Genomic DNA, 23,677 nt, shown 5'->3' with positions numbered 1-23,677 from the left:
TACTCGGCTCCTGCAGGAACCCTGCCTCCTTCACCTCGACTCCCCGCGAATCTTTTCCAACCTTCGCCGTTGCGCCCGTGTAATCCGCTCTGGTTCGCGGCAAAATCCGTCCTGAAAGCAAACGGCGCCATACCACTGACGGACAAATAAAAGACATTCAATTCATAACGGTAGGACAAAGTGCCTTGTGCGATTTGCAAAGGGATGTTAAAATCTAAGTGTTTTTTTTATTGGCGACGTTTTATTTTTTACTTTTGCGGTTACAAGTGGAGTCGGAAATGTGGCTGGTGGGAAGATATTAAACGGTGCAGCGGGTCGGTGTACTTGGGAGCTTGCTGGGGTTAGAAGCGAATGGAAGTCTTCAATGGCTTTTGCAGGTCAGTGAATGTAATGATTTGTAACTTCTGCTCCTTACAGCGCTGTAATGGGAGGGAAATCTAAATTTTAGGCCTGTTTCCACTGTGACTTCGGCGGGATCTTATGTTCAGTAGCACATTACCGATGGACCGGAAATAGAAACTGATGTCCCTTCATGTAGTTGTTTCTTATGAGTGAGACCACAGTTATCCAGGTGATCTCACGTTCCCGGGAGATTTGAATACCTTACAGCAACCACTTCTCAAAGCACTGAAGAAGTGCCATCAGCTGTGCCTTCACAAGAATCAAGTGGCAAGAAAGCTGGTTGAACAGCAGCACTCTGTCCCAAGCCAACTGACCCAGCATCGAGTCACTAATCACTCAGAACCAGCTTTGCTGAGTGGGCCATGCTCAAATACGCAATGGTAATATCATTAATTGTCACCCATCCGGTTCATTAATGTCCTTTAAGGAAGGCAATCTTCCATCCTTATCTCATCTGGACTACATGTGACTCTGGACCCACAGGCTGACTCTTAATCACACTCTGAAATGGCTTGCAAGCCACTTAGTTCAAGGGTAAATAGGGATGGGTAACACATGTAGCTTTGCCAATGAAGCCCACATCATGTGAACAAATAGAAAAATTGAAGAGATGAAGAGTGATTTGCGAATCTGATGAAGAGTGGGCATTGACTTGCAATCATCTGTAAACTGGAGATTACGTATGATGGCAGTCCTTGGCACCACAGAATCATTGATCAAAACTTCCCTATGACAACACCATCTTCTGCACTGATTTGCTATTGGTTGACAAACTCCATGCTGCTGGGAAACACGTGACAGGGTCTGTACTCCTGGTAGGACCAGAGAATCCTGCTGGTATAAATGGCCAGAGAATTCTGGCTTTTGTCTACTTTAAACATAAAATTACTGGTCTGTAACTGGATCATAACACAATGCCCTTTGGCTTCAATACACTGAGGGATAAGAAACTGTAAAACCTCTCGGGCTATGTGTTTGACATGGAATGGATATTGTAAATGTAAGCTGTAATTGACACCACAGGGTGCCACATGCTGTATTGAAATAAACAGATCTTGCTTGAGCTTTATTTAAAGTAAACCTTGAACCGTCATAAATGTACTTCTATAAATTGTATGAATAAAGTATGTTTTTGTTTTTTTTTTAAATATACTGGAGTTTGTCTCTAGATTAATATATTTAAAACCTAGTCCTTGGAGTATTATCCAAAGTTTAGTCCCAATGTTAAAAAAAAAGAAGTACAGGTGAAATTGGAAAAAATGTTTGTGGTTTTCAGAATTGGATAAGCAGCTGCAGAGAAAAAATATTGCAGTGTGACAGGGAAAGGGTAATAGAGTGGAGCTAACTGAGTTTCTCTTGCATTCTATGATTCGATTTACAAAAATGATACCAGAACTAAAAGTTGGCAACAATCAGGAAATTTTTGTCTAATAAAGACAAGATAGAAAAGTGGAGATCATTAGAGTTTGACAAAATAGATATAGTTCTGGGGAGTCTAAAAGTTTCTGTTATAATTTCTAATAAGCCCAACAAGCAATTCAGGAGAAACTTCACTGTGAGTGTGAGAATGTGACATTTGTTACAAAGTTGAGTAGTTGAGGCAAATACAATAGATGCATTTAAGAATAAGTTGGATAAGTATGTGAGGGAGAAAGGAACAGAATAGCTGTTGGCAGGGTAGGTTGAATTACTGTGGGAGTAGCACATAACATTGGCAAAGACAAGCTGGGCCAACATGGCCCATTTCTGTGCTGTAGCATCTATGTAAACTAACACGTTACAAAGGATTGATTTAGTGTCTCAACCCCAAAACATCATCACAAGTTAATTAACAAATTAAACAAAATTCCTAATCTTCGAGAGAAAGAAGTTCCAGTCTGTTCTGCCTTTCCAAATTATTGTATCCATGTAGTTATATAAATGTACACCCACTTATAAAAGTGTGTGCAGATTGGTTTTGGTTTGATTTCAAGCATACTGCATACTTCTTTATGCATCATTTTTACATTATTTCATTGCTACAGGCTCAAATTTTGCAGAATACTGAATGACCTTTTCAGTATTGTCAATGTGCAATGCAACAAATTATGTGCCAGAAAGATTATATATGTTATAATTTTAAAATATTTTTCTTTCAGGTCCAAATAAAGACAGTATCCGTGCAGGATGCAAGAAATGTGGATATCGTAAGTAGTAAATATTAGAAATTTATAACTGTCATTATTGACAAAGAGAGAACTGTGTTCAACTGAAGTACTTCTGGTCAGTAGTAATGTAGTATAATCCAGAATTTTGCTGTTCTTGTGTCATCCTGATATTTCCCTTTGTTTGTATTAATTGTTCTTTTTCTCTTGAGCAAAACATTTTCTACTGATTTACTGTTTATGAAAATAGTTAGCATTCTAGTTGTCTGCAATTTTAAATATGTATGTAGATTTTCCACAGTTTAGATTTTGTCTTAACCTATCTTGTTGAGTTTTATCTTTTATGCGCAAATCATATTTCCACAAACATCACATTTGGAACATTACAATTATAAGCACTGCTGAACCAGACAGCCTAAGATAAAACATCGATTGGTGACTGTTCTTGTATTTAAATGTTGCATCGAAATTCTTTAAAAGCAATATAGTGAGTATTTGGCATAACTTTTACTAAAGAGATCTGAGACTGTAGGGAGAAGGTGGCAGGAATTAAGTGTAAAAATCCACCTGCTGGTCAATGTATAGAAAAACTTAAGTGATGTAGTAAAGCATATTATCAATGAAGATACTGACCTTGTTGATATGGTTGATGACACCCAACTCTGCAAGTATAGGGAGACTAAAGCTATTTCTTTTCAAGGAAGCTGGCAGAATGGGTGGGCATGTGGCAGAGGAGGTTCACTGCAGAGAAATGTGAAACAGTACATTTCGGTCAGAAGAATAAAGAGAGACGAGATAAAATAAAGGTTCCAACTCTGGGGAGGGATGAAGGAGTAAAGGGACCAAGATATGTGTGTGTGTAGACCGTTGAAGGTGACAAGACAGGTTGAGGGTGTGGCCAACATAACATATAGTATCCTAGGTTTCTTGATAGAAGCATAGAGTACAAGAGCAAGATTATGGTGAACTCATATAAGTCACTAGTTGGGTCTCAAGCTGGAATGTTTCAATGCACTGCACTTCATGGAACATTAGAGAGAGTGTAGGAAAGATTCATAAGAATGGTTCCAGGGAAAGGAACTTCAGGGTTATATTTTCTATTCAGTCATGGGATGTAGATGTCACTGGCTTGGCCAGCATTTCTTGCCTGACCCTGATTGCCCTTCAACTAAGTGGCTTGCTAGTCCATTTCAGGGCAGTAAACCATATTGTGTGATTCTGGAATCACGTAGGATGGCAGATTTCCTTCCCTACAAGGCATTAATGAACAAGATGGCTATTTTACAGCTATCAACAATGCTCATTAGAATTTTAATTCCAGAATATTTTTATTGAATTAAATTTCACTTGAATTAGAACCTGTACACTGGACTATTACCTTGGTCTCTGAGTTATTAGTTCACTGACAATACCACTACGACACCACCTTCCTTGTTACATAGACTGTAATGTCTTCCTTGAAGAAAAGAAACTGAGAGGAGATTTGATGGAGTAATTCAGAGTGGAAGACAGAGTACTTGGGGAGAAACTGCTTCTACTCCTAAAAGGATTGAGAATAAGCGTGCATAGATTAACAGAAACAAACGTGACATGAGGAAAAACCTTTTCATGTGCGGATATTTAAGGTCTTGAAGGCACGGCTTTACACTGTGGTGAAGGCTCAGTTGAAGCATTCAAAAGGGGATTAGATTGTTACCTGAAAAGACAGAATGTTTAGGGTTATGGGGAGAAAGTGGGAGAATCACACTAAGTAAATTGTTCATTCAGAGAACCAATCCAGATATGATAGGCCAAATGGCCTCCTTCTGTACTGCATCAATTGTGTGATTCCATCCCTCTCCCTGGCAGCACTCCAAGATTAAGCCAATCTGTTCACAACCTTGATGTGACATTTGATCCTGAGGTGAGCTTCTGATGTCATTTTCACATTATCAACACCACATTATTTCCACCACCTTGTCTCAGTTCATCTGCTGCTGAAACTCTCATTTGTGCTTTTGTTACCTCTAGGCTCAACTATCGTAAACACGCCTAGGTGGCATCCCACATTATACTCCCTGTTAACTTGAGGTCATCCAAAACTCAACTGCCCGTGTATTAACTCACAGTAAGTTCCAATCCCCTATCTCCTTGTGCTCGCTGATCTACTTTGGCTCCCGTTCAATGCCTTAAAGTTAAAATGCCAAGAAGATGAGCAGGAGGTTGAGATGTGCACACACAGTGGCAGAAAACGAGTACCCAGTATGACATGGGCAACGTAAAGCATTCAGGTCATTTAAAAAATGTAGAAATATCTGGCTCAATGGACAGAGGGGGAGGATGATTTGTTGTGGAGGGATAGTTATGAAACTCAATGCACCAAATTGATCCATATTAGGAACCTTACAATGATGCCATAGGCAAAATGACTCTGAATCAATTTAATGAACTTGGATGCCAAGGGTTAGGTTATGGTTCAAACAGTCCTTGTAGAATTATTTCATTAAATAAAACATTTTTTTAAATTTGAATTGATATTTTTTCTCCACATTTCAAATTTGCAACCACCTATACCAACGCTGGCAGATCATGCTCAGGGTTTAGGTCAAAGCCCACCTTTGGAAGGATTTTTCAGAGCTTCAGGGTCGACTTATAATATGCTGCAATCTACAGTAGCTAAATCTGGATTTTAAACAAAAATCTAGTATCATTTATGGTGACCAGGAAAATTGTCGTCAAAGTTCACCTGTATCACTAATGCCCTCAGGGAAGGAAATACATTGTCCTTACCTAGTCTGAAATAGCCCAGCAAGCCACATGTTGTGATCAAAGTGCAATGAAATAGTCACTTAAATGTTGCGTGATGTGCTTGTGTGGAAAACTCAAATTCATCCAAAGTCCAAACTTCATTGAGAAATTTTGCATCTGTACAAGAGATGGAAATTTGGTTTAAAATTTATTTTGAAAGATGCACCTCCAATATGGGGGAGTTGTTCTGTGCAGTTTTGCAGTGAAGCATCAGCCTAGAATACATGCTTAAATCCTTGCATGGAACTTGAACCCACACTTTCTGATTCAAAAGTAGGAATGTTACCACTGACCCAAGATTAGCATATGGTAAGCTTGGAGTTGTTAAATATGATCAATATGTTACAGATTTGTTTGCATCTTATAACTTTACTAACTTCTTTAACCAATTCTCAGGATGTCCACCTCCTGAGAAGGTACTGAAGTGTTGCATACTTGAACTTCTGCAGTGCCATGGTAGGAGGTTCTAATATTTTGACTTAGCAACCATGATTGCTCTAACTTGGACATACATCATTCAATATCTTGGAAGTGATGGTGTTTCCCATGTATCTCCTGCCCTGTGCTTCTAAGTGTGGATAATGTTGGTTTCGGGAGCTGATACTGAAGAACCCTTTAAATTGCTGTAATGCACCCTAAAGATAGTATACGCTATGTTAATGGTATGTCCGTGATGAATTGTGTGGATATTTAGGCAACAGCATCTATCTGGTCCAGTGCAAAATATTGCATTGATTAACTTGTGCCTTTTAGATCTAGGAGGTAATTTGGAGAATCAGTAAGTAAGCCACATGGTACAATATAATCAGCCTCTAATCTGCTTTAATAGCTTTGGAATTTATGCAGCTAGCACTTTTGAGTTTCCATTAGTGACAGCCCCAGAACATTGATAGGAGATTTGGGAATACTATTAGCAAAGGTTAGGCTTTCTCTTTTTGAAGCTGGTGCTGGCAATATGGTGGCAAAAATGTTACTTCTCATGCATCTGCCCTCGCCTGAAGTTTTGTGGCATGTGGAGATGACTCCTCCATTGCCTAATGAATTAGGAATATAGTGGAAGTGGTTAGTGGACAATTAGTTCGGTTAAGTGATAAAACTTTTATTCTTATTCTAGCTGGCCATCTGACTTTTGAATGTCGAAATTTTGTCCGTGTGGACCCACAAAAAGATATTGTTCTTGATGTCAGTAGTACCAGCAGTGAGGACACTGAAGACGAAGAGGAGCTTCAGCAGCTGCAAGATATTATTAGCAAAAAAGGTATGATATTTCACTTCACAATGTGAATAAAATCTCTGATTTATAGTTGGCCTGATTTTTTTTATTATTATTATCTCATTAAGACTGATAGTTATTGCTCTGGTTGCCTTGGTGATAGTTTAATATAACTGAGTGGCTTGCTTGGTTACTTCTATGAGCAGTTGGTGTGGGGCTACAATCACATAGGCCAGAAAAGTTATCCTGATACTGGAGTTCTTTTTGAACATTTTAAAGCTCCCCAACAGAATTGTAGCAAGTGATGTTGGAACTTCACTTGTCTGGGCAAATGACGAATAACCATCAGACACTGACTTATATCTTTCTGGGTGATGGAAAGGTTGTTGAGAGTCAGAAGATGAGACACTCTGCACATAAAACAACCTTTGGTCTGCTCTTTTAGCCACAGTATTCATATAGCTGGTCCAGTTAAGTTTCTCGTTAATGCTAACCCCAGGACGGTCAGTAATTTGGCATATTCGGAGCTGGTGTTAAATTGGGGTAAGGAAAAGTGAGAGAGGGTGATTGGGTTTGGGTGATGTCGGCCTCAGGAGTGAAAGGGAAACTGGCATTTTGGGGCTGTGAGCTGGCTCAAAGGGTTGTCAGAGGTTGAGTGAAGGCCATTTGAAGGTAGAGCACAGCGTCACAGTGGCTGCTGAAATCACGCAGCAGAAGGGCAGTAGCTGAAGTAGCGCAGCAAAAGCACAGTGGCTGAAGGCTTTGCTGCCAATAATGAAGTAAAGTGAGGTCGACAATTTTCTCGAGTCTCCTGCAGAAGTTTTTTTTTAACCTGGTCTGCTTTTAGACACATTTTCGACATATATTGAGACTTTCTACAAACTTGCATAAGAACTCAGCCACTCACCTAGCCAAGTGTTAGAAAGAAGCATTTGAAATGCAACAGCAATTCAAGTATGTTATTAAGCCCAGTCTGCGTTGGAAATAATCATGATTGGACTGGAAAGGTCAATGATATATGCGTTGAATACTTTCCATGAATACATTTGTGTTGTGTATTGTACCATTTTGAAAGTTCTGAAGACAGTGTTGAATGATAGAGCCTTAGTTTAAAACTCTGATTTGCATGCAAGACTGAATAAAATAGAACTTTTGAAATGCGATATTGCCCAGCCTTTTCTGATCACTTTCAGGTTACCAGTATGATGGTTTGACCCACATCAAATTTGAAGTCAAACCTTGATTCGGAATGAGACGTGCACTTAATATGTCTTGCTCTTTGGAGAGAGCAAGTACAGTCACAAGATTATCGAAGGGAATTTCCTACTCCTTCATCCCTTAAAAATGCCAACTCTATGGTGTCTGACGACCTTTTGCCAATATTCAACTTCTCCAACTAAGCTTTGTCCAAATTGATACATGGCAAATGAGAGAGAATTTCTCCACCCTCTGGTGACATCAAAACCCCTCTTTATTCGGCAACTTAAAGCTGATAATGCAATGTTGTAACAATCTCCACTGACCCACTCCTTATAAATACTTGAACAGTAATTCAAACTCTCCAGTAGCAGGATGAAGGCCAGCTAAGCAGATTTCACAATAACCAGCCAGTTTTACCGCAGAACATGCTGTAAGTTGTAGTTATGTAAAACGTCGTCCAATACAAGAGTTCCATTAGAATCTAGTTTTATCTCTACAGTGGTTATTGCTGCTTCTGAGGAGAGGGAGCTTGCAATCCCAATCACTTGACCTGTTACAACTTCCAGTTTAGACACCCCTGATTTGGGTGGAAAACAGTCAGTTGTATTTACTGCAAAGCCTTTGAGTATCTTATTGCATATATTTCCTTTGTTAACTTATTGTAGAAACAAAACATGCCGATGAAAAGAATGAACATCACAAGAAGAAAAGGAAGGATAAGACAAGAGATGAATATAGAAAAAGGTAAATGAGTTGTGAGTAATAAGTAAGTTTGTGCTAAGTGCAATATAGTTGTACGTAAGTGACTCCAACAGCTTTGAATCCGTGCCGCAAGTTTGCAAAACTGTCAAGACAGCACAGAAGGAGATCATTCAACCCATCAAGTCTGCACTGGCTCTTTGAAAGAACATTCTACCTAGTCCCACGCTCCTGCCTTATCCCTATATCTGTTTTCAAATAACAGTCCAATTCCCTTCTGAATTCTTGCCTACACCACCCTTTCAAGAAGCTCATTTCAGACTCCAACCAGTCTAATTTGTGGAAACAAAATTCCAAATATCAACTATTTATTTTACCAATCACCAGTCATTTTGAATCTGTGTCCTTTCGTTCTTGGTGCTCTCGAGTGGTAACAGTTTCTCACTGTTCTTATTTTCCACACCCCACAGGATCTTGAATGCCTCTTTTTGAAGTTTCCTCTCAGCTTTCTTTTCTCCAAGGAAAACAGTGCTAACCTCTCTAAGCTATCCTTACAACTTCAGTTCTTTATCCCTGGAATAATTCTTGAGACTCTCCTCTGTATTTTCTCCTGTGCTTTCACATCCTTCAAGTTCGTTGCCCAGAACTGGATGCATTTCTTCAGATGAGACATAACTCATGTCCTATCCAAGTTCAACATGGCCTCCTTACTTTGATACTCAATGCCCCGGTTAATAAAGGCTAAGATACTATGTGCTTTGTTAACTGCTTTCTCAACCTGCTCTACCATTTTCAATGATGTATGTACGTATACACCAAGATCTTTCACTTCCTGCACCTTCTTTAAAATTTCTCCCATTATTTTGTACTGTCTCTCCATATTCTTCCTGCCAAAATGAGTCACCTTGTACTTCCCTGCATTGAATCACATTTTTTGATTAATTCTTGGGACGTGAACGTCACTGGCTGGTTAGCATTTATTGCCCATCCCTTATTGCCCTTGACAGTAAACGATGTCCCTGATTGCCCTTGAGAAGGTGGTGTTGGTGAGTTGCCTTGAATCATTGAACTTCATGTGCTGTGGGTTGACCCACAATGCCATTAAGGAGGGAATTCCAGGATGTTGACCCAACGACTGCAAAAGAACAGTGATATATTTTTGAGTCAAGATAGTGAGTGGCTTGGAGGCGAACTTGCAGGTGGTGGTGTTCTCATGTATCTGCTGGCCTTGCCCTTCTAGATGGAAGTAGTCATGGGTTTGGAAGGTGCTGTTTAAGGATGGTTGGTGAAATGCTGTAGTGCATCTTGTAGATAATAGCACCAGCGTGTACTGAGCATCAGTGGTAGAAGTAGTGCATGTTTGTGGGTGTGGTGCCAGTCAAAGTGGGCTGCTTTGTTCTGGTTGGTGTCAAGCTTCTTGAATGTTGTTGGAGCTGCATCAATCCAGGCAAATGGGGAGTATTCCATCACACTCCTGACTTGTACCTATAAATAAAACTTTTAAAGTTGAAATCAATCTTGGAATTGTTGCTTCTTTAAAGGTTATTTGGCATCATTAATATTGTAGATGTAATATACTTAGATTTCCATAAGGCACTGACTGAAATCCCACCTCTTGTTTAAGGTTCATAAGACATAGGGGCAGATTTGGGCCACTTGGCCCATTGAGTTGCTCCGTCATTCAATCAAGGCTGATATTTTTCTCATCCTCATTCTTCTGCCTTTTCCCCATAATCGCTGATCCCCTTATTAATCAAGAATCTATCTATCTGTGTCTTGAAGATTCTCAATGACCTTGCCTTCTCAGCCTTCTGTAGAAAAGAGTTCCACAGATTCACCACTCTCTGGCTGAAGAAATTCCTTCTCATCTCTATTTTAAAGGATCAACCCGTTAGCCTGAGGTTGTTCCCCTGGTTCTAGTTTTTCCTACTAGTGGAAACATCCTCTTCACGTCCATACTATCCAGGCCTCGCAGTATCCTGTAAGTTTCAATAAGCTGGCTGATAGTGTTATTTTTAGTGCCCAACATGGAGGAGGTGTTGTTGCTTATCCTTTTTGATTGTGGCCTGTGAGTTAAGAAGTTCAGGTCCAGTTGCAGAGGGAGGTGCCAAGGCCCAGGCCACTGAGTTTGGAGATGAGTTTTGTGGGAATAATGGTGTTGAAGGCTGAGCTACAGTCAATAAATAGAAGTCAGACATAGGTGTCTTTGTTATCTAGGTGTTCCAGGATTGAGTGCAGTGCCAGGGAGATGTCTGCTGCAGACCTGTTGCAGCGGTAGGTAAACTGTAGTGGATCCAGGTAGTCCTGGTGACTGGAATTGATTCATACCATGGACTAGCCTTTTGAAACATTTCATAATGGTGGATGTCAGTCACCGGCTGATAGTCATTAAGGCACGCTGCTCGGTTTTTCTAGGATACTGGGATGATGGTTGTCTTCTTGAAGTAGATAGGGACCTCAGGTCATTGTAAGGAGAGGTTGATGTTGTCTGTGAATACCCCCACCCATAATATATGCAATGTCCAGTACCTTCAGCTGTTTCTTGACATCAGGTGGAGTGAATTGAGTTGACAGAAGACTGACATCCATGAAGTTAGGGACCTCAGAAAAAGGCCCAAGATAGATCATCTATTTGGCAATTCTGGCTGACGTTGGTTGCAAATGCTTCAGCCGTGTCTTCCGCGTTGATCTGCTGGGCACTCCCATCACTGAAGAAGCGGGTATTTGTGGTGCCTCCTCTGCCAGTTAGTTCTTTAATTGTCCATTACCATTCCTCATTTAATGTGACATGATGACAGAGCTTAGATCTGAATCATTGGTTGTGGAATTATGTAGCTCTTTCTATCGTCTGCTGCTTCCACTATTTGGAATGTCAGTAGTCCTGTTTTGTAGCTTCACCATGGACTTTAGTAAGGCCTTTGACAAGATACCACATGGTAGGTCGTTGCATAAGGTTAAATCTCATGGGATCCAGGTGAGGTAGCTAAATGGATACAAAATTAGTTTGACGACAGAAGTTGGTTGTGGAGAGTTGTTTTTCAAACTGGAGACCTGTGACCAGCAGTGTGCCTTAGCGATCAGTGCTGGGTCCATTGTTACTTGTCATTTTATATTAATGATTTGGATGAGAATATAGGAGGCATGATTAGTAAGTTTGCAGGTGACACCAAGATTGGTGGCATAGTAGACAGTGAAGAAGATTATCTCAGATTGTAATGGAAACTTGATCAATTGGGCCAATGGGCTGACGAATGGCAAATGGAGTTTAATTTCAGCAGATGGAGTTTAATTTTGCTTAATGCGAGGTGATGCATTTTGGTAGATTGAACCAGGACAAGACTTATTCAGTAATGGTAGGGCATTGGGGAGAGTTACAGAACAAAGAGATCTAGGGGTACAGGCTCATAGCTCTTTGAAAGTGGAGTCACAGATGGGCAGAGTGGTGAAGAAAGCATTTGGCATGCTTGGTTTCATTGGTCAGAACATTGATTACAAGAGTTGAGACGTCTTGTTGAAGTTGTACAAGACATTGGTAAGGCCACACTTGGAATACTGTGTACAGTTCTGGTCACTGTATCATAGAAAGGATATTATTAAACTAAAAAGAATGCAGAAGAGATTTACTAGGATGCAACCAGGACTTGATGGTTTGAGTTATAAAGAGAAGCTGGGTAGACTGGAACTTTTTTTCTGTGGAGTGTTGAAGGCTGAGGGGTGATCTTAAAGTGGTCTATAAAATAATGAGGGACATAGATCAGCTAGATGGTTAATATCTTTTCCCAAGGGTAGGGTAGTCTCAAACTAGAGGATTTAAGGTGAAAGGGGAGAGATACAAAAGAGTCCAGAGGGGCAATTTTTTTCAGAGGTGGTGAGTTGGATTCCGGGGAAGTGCCAGAAGATTGGAAAACGGCTAATGTAACGCCGTTGTTTAAGAAGGGTGCCAGGCAAAAGGCAGGGAATTATAGGCCGCTTAGTTTAACGTCTGTTGTAGGTAAAATGTTAGAATCTGTCATCAAGGAGGAAATAGTGAGGCATCTTGAGGGGAATTGCTTGATAGAGCAGACGCAGCACAGTTTCGTTAAAGGGAAGTCATGTCTGACAAATTTACTGGAGTTCTATGAGATTGTGTCTAGGGCGGTGGATAGAGGAGAGCCGGTGGATGTGGTCTTTCTGGATTTTCAGAAGGCATTTGACAAGGTACCTCACAAGAGGTTATTGCAGAAGGTCAGGGGACATGGAGTTGGGGGTAGGGTGTTAGCGTGGATAGAGGATTGGTTGTCAAATAGGAGGCAGAGAGTGGGGGTCAATGGGTGCTATTCGGATTGGCGGATGGTGACTAGTGGAGTGCCCCAGGGGTCGGTGCTGGGGCCTCAGCTATTTACCATTTATATAGATGATCTGGAGGAGGGAACCGAGTGTATGGTGTCGAAATTTGCTGATGACACCAAGATTGGTGGAACGGCAAATTGTGCGGAGGGTGTGGAGAGTCTGCAGAAGGATCTAGACAGGTTGGGCGAATGGGCCAGGAACTGGCAAATGGAATTTAATGTTGGCAAGTGTGAGGTGGTCCACTTTGGTAGGAATAATGGTAGGAAGGATTATTACTTACGTGGAGAAAAACTGCAGCAGGTGACGGTGCAGAGGGACCTCGGGGTCCTTGTGCATGAGTCGCAAAAACCCAGCTTGCAGGTGCAGCAGGTGGTCAGGAAGGCGAATGGGATGCTGGCCTTCATAGCGAGGGGGATTGAATATAAAAGTAGGGAGGTCTTGCTGCGGCTGTATAGGGCATTGGTGAGGCCGCAGCTGGAGTAGTGTGTGCAGTTTTGGTCGCCGTACTTACGCAAGGATATTTTGGCCTTGGAGGGACTGCAGAGGAGGTTTACTAGGCTGATGCCGGAGTTGAGGAGGTTGAGCTATGAGGAGAGGCTGAATAAACTAGGCTTGTACTCGTTAGAGTTTACAAGAATGAGGGGGGATCTCATTGAGACGTATAAGATGATGAATGGGATGGATAGGATAGAGGTGGAGAGACTCTTCCCGCTCAGAAAGAATAGTAGGACTAGGGGGCACAGCCTCAAGATAAAGGGGGGGTGGTTTAGAACGGAGTTGAGGAGGAACTTCTTCACTCAAAGGGTGGTGAATCTCTGGAATTCTCTGCCCGTTGAAGTGGTGGAGGCTACCTCGCTAAATATTCTTAAGACGCGGGTTGATGGGTTTTTGATAAGAGAGGGGATTAAGGGTTATGGGGAGAGGGCGGGAATGTGGAACTGAGCCACGACAGATCAGCCATGATCTTATTGAATGGCGGGGCAGGCTCGAAGGCCTAGATGGCCTACTCCTGCTCCTATTTCTTATGTTTTTATGAGTGTCTGGAACAAGCTGCCAGAGGTAGTAGTGGAAGTGGGTATAATTTTGTCTTTTAAAGCATTTACACAGTTACATGGTTAAGATAGGTATGGAGGGATTTGGGACTAGCTTAGGGGTTTAAAAAAAAGGTGGCATGGACATGTTGGGCTGAAGGGCCTGTTTCCATGCTGTAAACCCTTGACTCTATGACCAAGTTCACATCTGGCACGCACTCTTCATTGAATCAGAGTTGATCCTTCATCTTGATGGTAATGGTAGAGTGGGGTGATATACTGAGCCATGGGATTACAGATTGTGATTGAATATATTTCTGCTGCTGATCCTCAGCATCTCATGGATACTGCCTTCAAGTTGCTGGATCTGTTCATTAACAATATCATTTGGTACGGTGATTGTGTTGTGTAGCACTATGGAATGTATCCTCAATATGAAAATTGGACCTTATCTTCATAAAGATTGTGAAGTGAACCCTCTTACCGTTACAGATAGGGACAGATGCATCTGCAACAGTTAGATTGGTGAGGATGAGGTCAAGTTGATTTTTTTTTCCTTCCTGTTATAATCCCAGCTGATAATACTGGACAAGTCAGATCCCAGAGTGACACCTGGCATGATAGATCTTAACTTTTTTTGTTTAGAATAAACATTCACAGGAATCTGCTGATGAAATTTTAAAAGAAATAAAGTATTTGTTAAAGCAAAAAAAAGAACATTATACATCAAGCTAAAAGATTGGAAAGATTTCATACAAATACCTACTTCCCACTATTCCTTTACCCACAAGATCTTTATAGATGCACAAACCAGTGAAGAGTTACCACTAGCTTGATACACAGACTTCTTGCCTGGGCCTGGCATACTTGCAAACAATTTTCTTTTGAATTCTTGAACATTCACTTGATGCTTTTCGCCCAACTCTTACCTCTTCCTGGGACACCCAAAAGTAATTGTGCTTGGTAGGGCAGGCTCGAGGGGCTAGATGGCCTACTCCTGCTCCTATTTCTTATGTACTTTAATCTCACTGTTTCAGTAGCAACACCATTGTTGTACTGAGTCTTACAATTGACTATTCAGTTAATTACTGTCTCATCAGCCTTGCAATTTCACTTCTTAGGGAGCAAAGAAACCCTTTTTTCCCTCTCTGGAACACAATAATCAACCTTCCTCTCAGCTCCTGTCTTTCAATGTGTCTGTGTCACTTGACCATTGTCGCTCAACAGCAGTAATGTTTTTATGCCTTGCTTTTGAATTTGAATCCCCGAACTTTCAACTCCTCAAATCATCCCCTGAATTTCAAGGATTGTAAAAATTTCATTAACAAACACCAAAATGCTGATCTTTCAGACCTCGGCACATCCCGATGCCTAGGCAACAAAACCCAAAAATCAAACCTACGTGAAATTGAAACTACAGTCCCTCTTGCAAAAATACATACATATATATAAATTCACATATTGCTGACCACATTTGTATTGATTCCCTCACCACTTGCCACAGACCCAGTCTAGTAATAATGTCCTTTAGGACTTGGCCAGCTCAGTCGTTAGTGGTGCTATCGAACCACTCCTGGAAGTCTCCCAACCAGCATACATCTGTGCCCTTGCCACCCTCAGTGCATATAGTACTGTCACCACCACTGGTGGCTCTACCCTGCCAATGGGATAGAACGTAACCAGGGATGGTGATAGTGGTGTCTGGAACAATGATTCCATGTGTGTATATGTCAAGATATTGCTTGATTTGTCTGTAGGACAGTTGTCCCAATTTTGGCACAGGCCTCCAGATGTTAATAAGGAGGACTTTGGAGCTGGCTGGCCTGTTGTTGTTGTTTCTGTTGTCTGGATGCATTTGATTTCACTCCTTGTAGACTTTTTGATAGTGGTTTGATTCAACTAAATGGCTTGCCAGATCACTTAAGAGTCAACCACGTTGCTGTGGGTCTGGAGTCACATGTAGTCCAGACTAGGAAACAATATTTGATTTCCTTCCCTAAAGGTGGCCTTTTTCATTACTGAGGATAGATTTTTAATTACAGGTTTATTGGATTCAAACGCCGTAGTGGGATTTGAATTTGTGTCGTCCTGCAACCTCTGGATTCCTAGCCAGTGACATTACCACTATGTCACCACTCCTATATTCAAATAATATTGATGGATTGAAGGACAGCAATCCATTAATGATGGTGAAAATGATGGTGATGAGGATTGTGGGACTATTGGCATTTTGGGGATGGGAGAATTAGTTCACAGGAAACACTGTTGGCTGATCTTGATTTGGAGGACTTAAGCTAACGCCGTTCTTCTTCTTCATGATATTCCTCCGTAACTGCTCCTTCTCCTGCTCCACTTGTTGCTGTCCAGGTGATGGTATGTGGCATCTGTTCAAGGAAAAGTTAAGTAGTATGCAGAACACCACAAATCCAAAGAGCCACTCCAGTGTATTGTAAAGATCCTTCTTGATAGTTCAGGCAGAAAAACCATTGTTTGAGCATATCGACTGTCTCTCTGCTTCATAAGATTTCTGGTACTCTTTTCACAGATCATCTCTGTAGCTTTGATCGCTGGCAGAAGTCATGAGCTCCAGTCACATTATAGTACACCTATAATTGGACAGCCTGGTTGGAACAAAGACATAAAGACACAAAGATGTCAGTGGCATAGGATGGACTCATCTTAATGCTGGCAGGAAACCAGTCACAGACCTGATTGATGTGCTGTCTATGGTAGCAAACAAGATGAACATTGAGATATACGCCTTTCTGATGAGAAAGATGCAGGCTTATGATGGTACATTAGGCAATCTGGTGCCATGGAAGTCTACAACAAGGGTAAAACCTTTTGCATCACACCATTCGTGGGGGGAAGAGCCCCATTGATTCTCCTTGCTTAGAGAGCCATGGTGACCTTTCTAATGATAACGGGCAGCGAAATGAGATGTCACTAGGTGCAGCCAGGTGATGTATGGCTGTAGTGGTCTTGTACAGAAAGTGCTGCCTACACCCAGGTTTAAGTTGTGACTACAGTTGTTGACATAACTCAGTGATGAATGGGATGGATAGGGTAGAGGTGGAGAGGCTCTTCCTGCTCAGAAAGGACAGTAGGACTAGATGGCACAGCCTCAAGATAAGGGGGGGGGGGAGCAGTTTAGAACGGAGTTGAGGAGGAACTTCTTCACTCAAAGGGTGGTGAATCTCTGGAATTCTCTGCCCGTTGAAGTGGTGGAGGCTGCCTCGCTAGATGTATTTAAGACACGGGTAGATAGGTTTTTGATAGGCAAGGGGATTAAGGGTTATGGGGAGAAGGCGGGAAAGTGGAACTGAGCCACTTCAGATCAGCCATGATCTTATTGAATGGCGGGGCAGGCTCGAAGGGCTAGATGGCCTACTCCTGCACCTATTTCTTATGTTCTTATGATCTTCTTTCTATATGATGTGAAGATTATTGAGATATTGCCCCTCAAAGTATAGGTTTACATTGCTGCACAGTGCCACCCTCCTGCTCATTCTTCTTTCAGCCCTACTGCTATCAACTGTCATCTTTGTACCACTACAGACAGCTTTACCAGGCTACCCATGATTGCTGTGAAACTAATTTGAAAGCGGCCAAAAATAGTCACTAGACAAGAGTAAATACTACTAATAGAATTCAGTTCTGACATCTGGTAAGTTTTAAAGTTTTTTTTAATTATCAGATGTTAACTGGCAACCTAAAGGATAAACCAGTAACTAAGTTGTGTGTAATGAATGAGCCCTTAAATAGTACTACTGAAGGATCCTTCCTGTCTATTTGTGCCGTGAGTTGATTTTGAATACATCACATGGCAAGTCAAGCACTGGTGCAAAACAATATCACAAATGATTCCTAAAAGGACTGGACCATTATTTAAATATATTATGATTGTTTAATATGCTTCTCGTGCACCCTTAGCACCTATTGAAAAAGTCTACTCAGTAAGGCAGGTGGCACACTTCTGGCATAAATTCTTGAGTGCCTGTCTTTCCCCTGATAAATGGCTGCATGTTAATGAATTTCTAGACTTGCAAAATACCAGTCTAATGGAGCTATTATTGAAAATAAAAATAATATTTTGTTGTGTTGATTTCAATGTAATAATATAACATTTAACATTTCCATTTTTAACTAAATATAATCCAATGAAATGTTACAAAAATGCAAAATTTGACATCTGATCTGTGCTTTCATGAAATAAAATATATGCAAGTTTACATGAGGAAAATGTCCATTTTACAATATTCACATTCAACTTAGAATTGTACTAAAAATATGTTTATGGATTTGGTTAAACACTCCAAATTGCAAATACCAGCCAGATTTTGACAGAGGAGCACAGTTGTTTAATATATAAAAGAAAAAGAGAACAGAAGGGGTGGCACGGTGGTTAGCACTGCTGTCTCACAGCACTAGGGACTCAGGTTCGATTACCAGCTTGAGTCACTGTCTGTGTGGAGTTTGCACATTCTCCCCTGTCTGTGTGGGTTTCCTCTGGGCGTTCTGGTTTCCTCCCACACTCCAAAGATGTGTGGGTTAGGTTGATTGGCCATGCTAAATTGACCTTAGTGTAAATATGTGGTGTTACGGGAATAGGGCCTGGATGGGATTGTGGTTGGTGCAGACTCGACAGGCTGAATGGTGGTCTCCTGCACTGTAGGGATTCTATGAACTTGTTCCATCTTTCATTATTAAGAAGTTTGCAGATGATACAAAGAGATGGCCATATGGTTGATGATGGGGAAGAAAGTTGTAGATATCAAAGCTGCAGGAAAATGTCCATTTGGTAGTCCATTGACTGACGTGGTAAATGAAATTCCACCTGGATAAGTTTGAAATTTTGCATTTGAGGAGGACAAACAAGGAAATACACAATAAATGATAAGATACTGAGAAGGATAGAATATCAGAGCAACCATGGGGTGCGTAGCTACACATCTCCAATGGTAGAAGGCTGGTAGTTAGCGTACAAGATACTGGCATCCGTTAACTGAGGCATAGAAAATAAACACAGGAGCAGTTGGGCAAGAACTGTATGAAACATTAGTTGCCCACAGTTTGAGTACTACGTAGTGTTCTGGTGACTGCAACTTTGGGAGAATGTAATCGCACTAGAAAGGGTACAGAGGAAATTTACTAAGATGTTGCCAGGAATAGGGAATTTTAACAATGTAAAAAGATAGGATAGGATGGAGTTAATTTCTTTGGAACAGAGGGGATATTTAATTGAAATGTATAAAATGATAGGCCTAGAGAGTGCGGATAAGCTCTTGCCCTTAGCAGAGAGGTCAATAACCAGGGAACGTACATTTAAGTATTTGTAAAATGATGAAAGGGTAGTTATGGAGATTTACTTTTACCCACAGAGTGGAGAGGATCAGGAACTCATGGCAATAACATTTGAAAATATCACTTGACGTGTCAAAATCTGCAAGGCTGAAAAGTGGGATCAGGCTGGATGACTCTTTCTCAGCTTATATGGACACGGTGGGCCAAATGGCAACTTTCAGTGTTGGAACTTGATTTGATTTATTATTGTCACATGCATTAGTGTACAATGTAAAGTATTGTTTCTTGTGTGCTATACAGACAAAGCATAACCGTACATGGAGAAGGAGAGAGTGCAGAATGTAGTGTCACAGTCATAGTTAGGGTATAGAGAAAGATCAATTTAATATGAGATAAGTCAATTCAAAAGCCTGGCGGCAGCAGTGAAGAAGCTGTTCTTGAATTGGTTGGTACATGATCTCAGACATTTGTATCTTTTTCCTGGAGGACGAAGGTGGAAGAGAGTATGTCTGTGTGGGGTTCTTTGATTGTGCTGGCTGCCTTTGTGAGGTGGCAGGAAGTGTAGACAGAGTTACCACATTCTAGAATCCATAGAATCCTTAGGTGTAGAAAGAGGCCATCCAGCTTATCGAGTCTACACAGATACTCTGAAAGAGAATCCCACATATTTGCAATTGCCAATCCATCTAACTGGCACATCTTTGGACTGTGAGAGGAAACTGGAGCACTCGGAGGAAACCGGAGCGTACAGGGAGAAAATGCAAATTCCACATAGACAGTCACCCAAAGATAGAATCGAACCCAGGTCCCTGGGGCTGTGAGACAGCAGTGCTAATCACTGTGCTACCACTATGATTCTATAAAGAATGAGCTTCAGTATTGGTTTACTTCTCCCTGTTCACATGAATGCACAACCTATTTTTTCATGTTCCATGACCAAATTGGACCTGCAATACTGTGTTGCTTTTTGGATTATTTTTAGTTGTGTGTTCGGTGCACACTTGATGGGCCGAAGGGTCTCTTTCTGCACTGTAGGATTCTATGGTTCTAAATCTGTCTATCCATTGTATCTCATTCTATAAAGTTCTGACTCGAGTCGCACCAATGAGATTCCTGAACTATTAAGTAGGAAAGTGTAGCAGACTTGTTTCCAATTGCCTTCTTGAGGGTTATTATAATCTGTGGATTGAAACCAAAAAGGCTCCATCTGCCCTTAGCAATAGGAAGCTGGTATGACTTGCAGCTATCTGACCCCATTGGACATCAGCCCAATATTCAGAGCCAGTACAATGGTCTTTAGTTGCTGGGACTTTCTGGGATGAGGCCTGGGGTACTGATTCAAGTAGCAATGGTGCCACCAAGTCAGTAGACACTCCATCTCATGTCAGAAATGCGTTATGAAAAATTTGAATGCCTGGAAATTAATTATGTATTGTTCTTTACAGGTCTCATTCATCCAGTGAAGGCAAAAGTGAGAATAAGAGCAAGAAGCAAAAAGTTCTTAAAAAGAAAAAGAAAACTAAGAAGAAAAGCAAGCACAAAAGTCACAAACATCACCAAAAGGTTAAAAAGAAAAAGCAGCCTACTTCTTCCTCATCAGAAAGTTCTAGTTCCTCTTCAGATAGTGATTAATTGCCTAGTGTTACAATCCTAGGATTGTTCCAGAAGATTCTGTTTTTTTAATTGTTTTTCTTTGTACAGGACAATGGCTCACATTCAGGAATATTTCTTTGAGTTGAAGAAAGTGTAAAAAGAATTGTTGCCTGTAGAAGTGATGTGCATTTTAACACATTGGAAAATTTTGTTTAAGATTTATTTCTGGCATAGGTGATATTACATGGAAAATGTAATATCGTCTATGATAGATAATTTGTAATGTTGATCATTAGACAACTGGCAAAATGGCTACCTTAATGATGAGTTATCAAGTTAGCATTTGGCTTCTGATATCACTTTGATCAACTGAATTAACTGTATAAAACAGCAAAACAAACAGCAACAATGTTCAGCAATATTTCAATAGTTTTAATACTTTTCTATTAGAATTGCCTAGGAATGACTTGTAGAGTTGATCTATCTTCAGATAGAAATATATGGCTTTCGCTTACACCTATTTTCTTTGTATCAGTTTTTACATAATATCTCTATGAATGTACATATTTCAGCTGATTAATTTGTAAATTTTTGGTATTGTTCTTTAATAGCCCAAAATAATGCATCACATATTGCTGGTTTACATAATCTCCACTTGTCTTTTTTTTCCAACAAGTTCAGAATAAAAGCGTTTTTTTAGACCACATCAGCTACATCAGTATCAGTGATCTACATTGCTTGTAATTCTAACCCTATTAGGTGAATTTTAAAACATGACACTGATTTAGGAGGATAGGATCAGAATAGGCCATCCAACTCCAAGTATATCGCACATGAAATCATGACTGATCTGTGACCTAATTCCATATAGTTTCATTTCTTGATATCCCTTTAATTACTTCAAATAATAAAAGTCTATCAATCTCAAATTTAAAATATACAATTGATCTAACTTAAATTGCCAAATACAGATGAGAGTTCTCAACTTCTAACATCTTTGTGTAGATGTTTCCTAACTTTGTTCCTGAAATGTAAGACTCAATTTTTAGGCTATACCCCTTAATTCTGAAATCCACCGCCAGTCTAAATAGCTTTTCTCTACTCTTCCGCGAATTTTTAATGTTTCTGTGGGGAATGAGGCAGTATGGTGTTGAGGTAGAGGATCAGCCATGGTCATGCTGAATGACGGAGCAGACTCGAAGAGTCAAATGGCCTACTCCTGCTCTGATTTTTCTACCTGCCCTCCTTAATATCTTAAATTTTGATCAGATCACCCCTACGGCTTCTAGGGACTACAATGCTAGTTTGTATAATGCTGATTATTGGACAACTGGTAATACATTTTGAAACCAACCTGGAACCAGTTATTTAGGAACTGGTTATGAGACTGGATTAATTAATAACTTTTCTAAGAATGCTCATAGTAAGAGTGGTCAAAACGTTATGGAATTTTACATTCAGTTTGAGGGTGAGAAATAATGAATAATAGGAGTCTTAAACTTAAACAAAGATAATAAAGTAGAGTTGCTAAAGTGGAAAGGGAAAACGAGTTGAAACGTAAGACATTGGAGAAACAATGGCAGACATTTAAAGAGATATTTCATAACTCTCAGCAAACATATTGCATTCAACAAGAGAGATGCATCATCCATGGTAAACCAAGGAAGATACCAAGGCTGGTATCAATTTGAAAGTAAAGTCATACAATACTGCAAAAATTAGTAATAAGCAAAGATTGGAAAGGCTTTTGAAACCAGCAAAAATGACTAAAATATAATACAGAAGGAGAAATTGGAGTGTGAGAGAAAACGAACAAGAATGATAAAAAGCTTGTGTGTGTGGGAGGAAACTGGAGGAAGCCCATGCAGACACAGGGAGAACGTGCAAAATCCACACAGACAGACAGTCACACAAGGCTTCCCTAAAAGTGGCATCACAGGTAAGTAGGGTCATAAAGAGTGATTTTAGAACATTGGCCTTTATAAATCAAAGTATTGGGTATAAGGGTTGGAATGTTATGGTGAGGTTGTATAAGACATTGGTGAGGCCGAATTTAGAGTATTGTGTGCAGTATTGGTCACCTAATTACAGGAAGGATATTAATAAGGTTGAAAGAGTGCAGGGAAGGTTTACAAGGATGTTGCCGGGACTTGAGAAACTGAGTTACGGAGAAAGGTTGAATAGGTTAGGACTTTATTCCCTGGAGCATAGAAGAATGAGGGGAGATTTGATAGAGGTGTATAAAATTATGATGGATATAAATAGAGTGAATGCAAGCAGGCTTTTTCCACTGAAGATAGGGGAGAAAACAACTAGAGGACATGGGTAAGGGTGGAGGGGGAAAAGTTTAAAGGGAATATTAGGAGGGGTTCTTCACACAGAGAGTGGTAGGAGTGTGGAATGAGCTGCCAGATGAAGTGGTAAATGCAAGCTCACTTTTAACATTTAAGAAACTTGGACAGGTACATGGATGAGAGGGGTGTGGAGGGATATGGTCCAGGTCCAGTTGCAGATCAGTGGGACTAGGCAAAAAAATGGTTCGGCACAGCCAAGAAGGGCCAAAAGGCCTGTATCTACGCTGTGATGTTCTATCGGTCTATGGTTCTATGTATCTACAAAGGAACGAAGTAATTAAAGTGTTGGTTCCTTAGACGTGAGATTGGGGAATTAATAGTAGAAAACAAGGAAATGGCAGGAGCTTTGAACAAGTGTTTTGTATCTGTCTTCATAGGGGATGAAAAACAACCCAGGGTAGTTGAAAAGCAAGAGGCAAAAGGGAGAGAGGAACTTAAAATAATCAGAATCACTAGAAGGCAAAGTACTTGGAAAACTATTGACATGAAAGTCCCCTGGAAATGATGTCCTGGGTGCACGAAAGTGGCTGTGTTGTTTGCAAAATATTCCTCAATTCTGGAAAGGCCCCAGTGGATCGCAAAACTGTAAATGTAAATCCCCTACTCAAAAAAAGGAGGAAG

General features: G+C 40.6%; 1 protein-coding gene across 2 annotated transcripts; it reads left to right on the top strand.

The window, feature by feature from the left end:
• Positions 1-73: 73 nt before the first annotated feature.
• Positions 74-21,216, top strand: srek1ip1 (SREK1-interacting protein 1). Of its 2 annotated transcripts, XR_013886380.1 has the most exons (7): positions 74-170; positions 268-377; positions 2,541-2,588; positions 6,448-6,591; positions 8,412-8,490; positions 16,351-16,639; positions 20,555-20,715. XR_013886380.1 is itself a non-coding variant. In XM_080186545.1 (6 exons), exons 2-6 carry the CDS (start codon positions 365-367, stop codon positions 20,739-20,741), a joined length of 471 nt encoding a protein of 156 aa, XP_080042671.1. In that variant the 5' UTR covers positions 74-170; positions 268-364; the 3' UTR covers positions 20,742-21,216. The 2 variants fall into 2 exon arrangements, 1 of the variants encoding a protein (XP_080042671.1); XM_080186545.1 differs by lacking the exon at positions 16,351-16,639 and having other exon boundaries at positions 20,555-21,216.
• The last annotated feature ends 2,461 nt before the right edge of the window (positions 21,217-23,677 follow it).

Source organism: Carcharhinus amblyrhynchos, chromosome 1 (assembly GCF_965287045.1).
Source record: "Carcharhinus amblyrhynchos chromosome 1, sCarAmb.v2.hapA, whole genome shotgun sequence".
NCBI lineage: Eukaryota > Metazoa > Chordata > Chondrichthyes > Carcharhiniformes > Carcharhinidae > Carcharhinus > Carcharhinus amblyrhynchos.
This window is presented reverse-complemented; position numbering and strand designations above follow the sequence as displayed.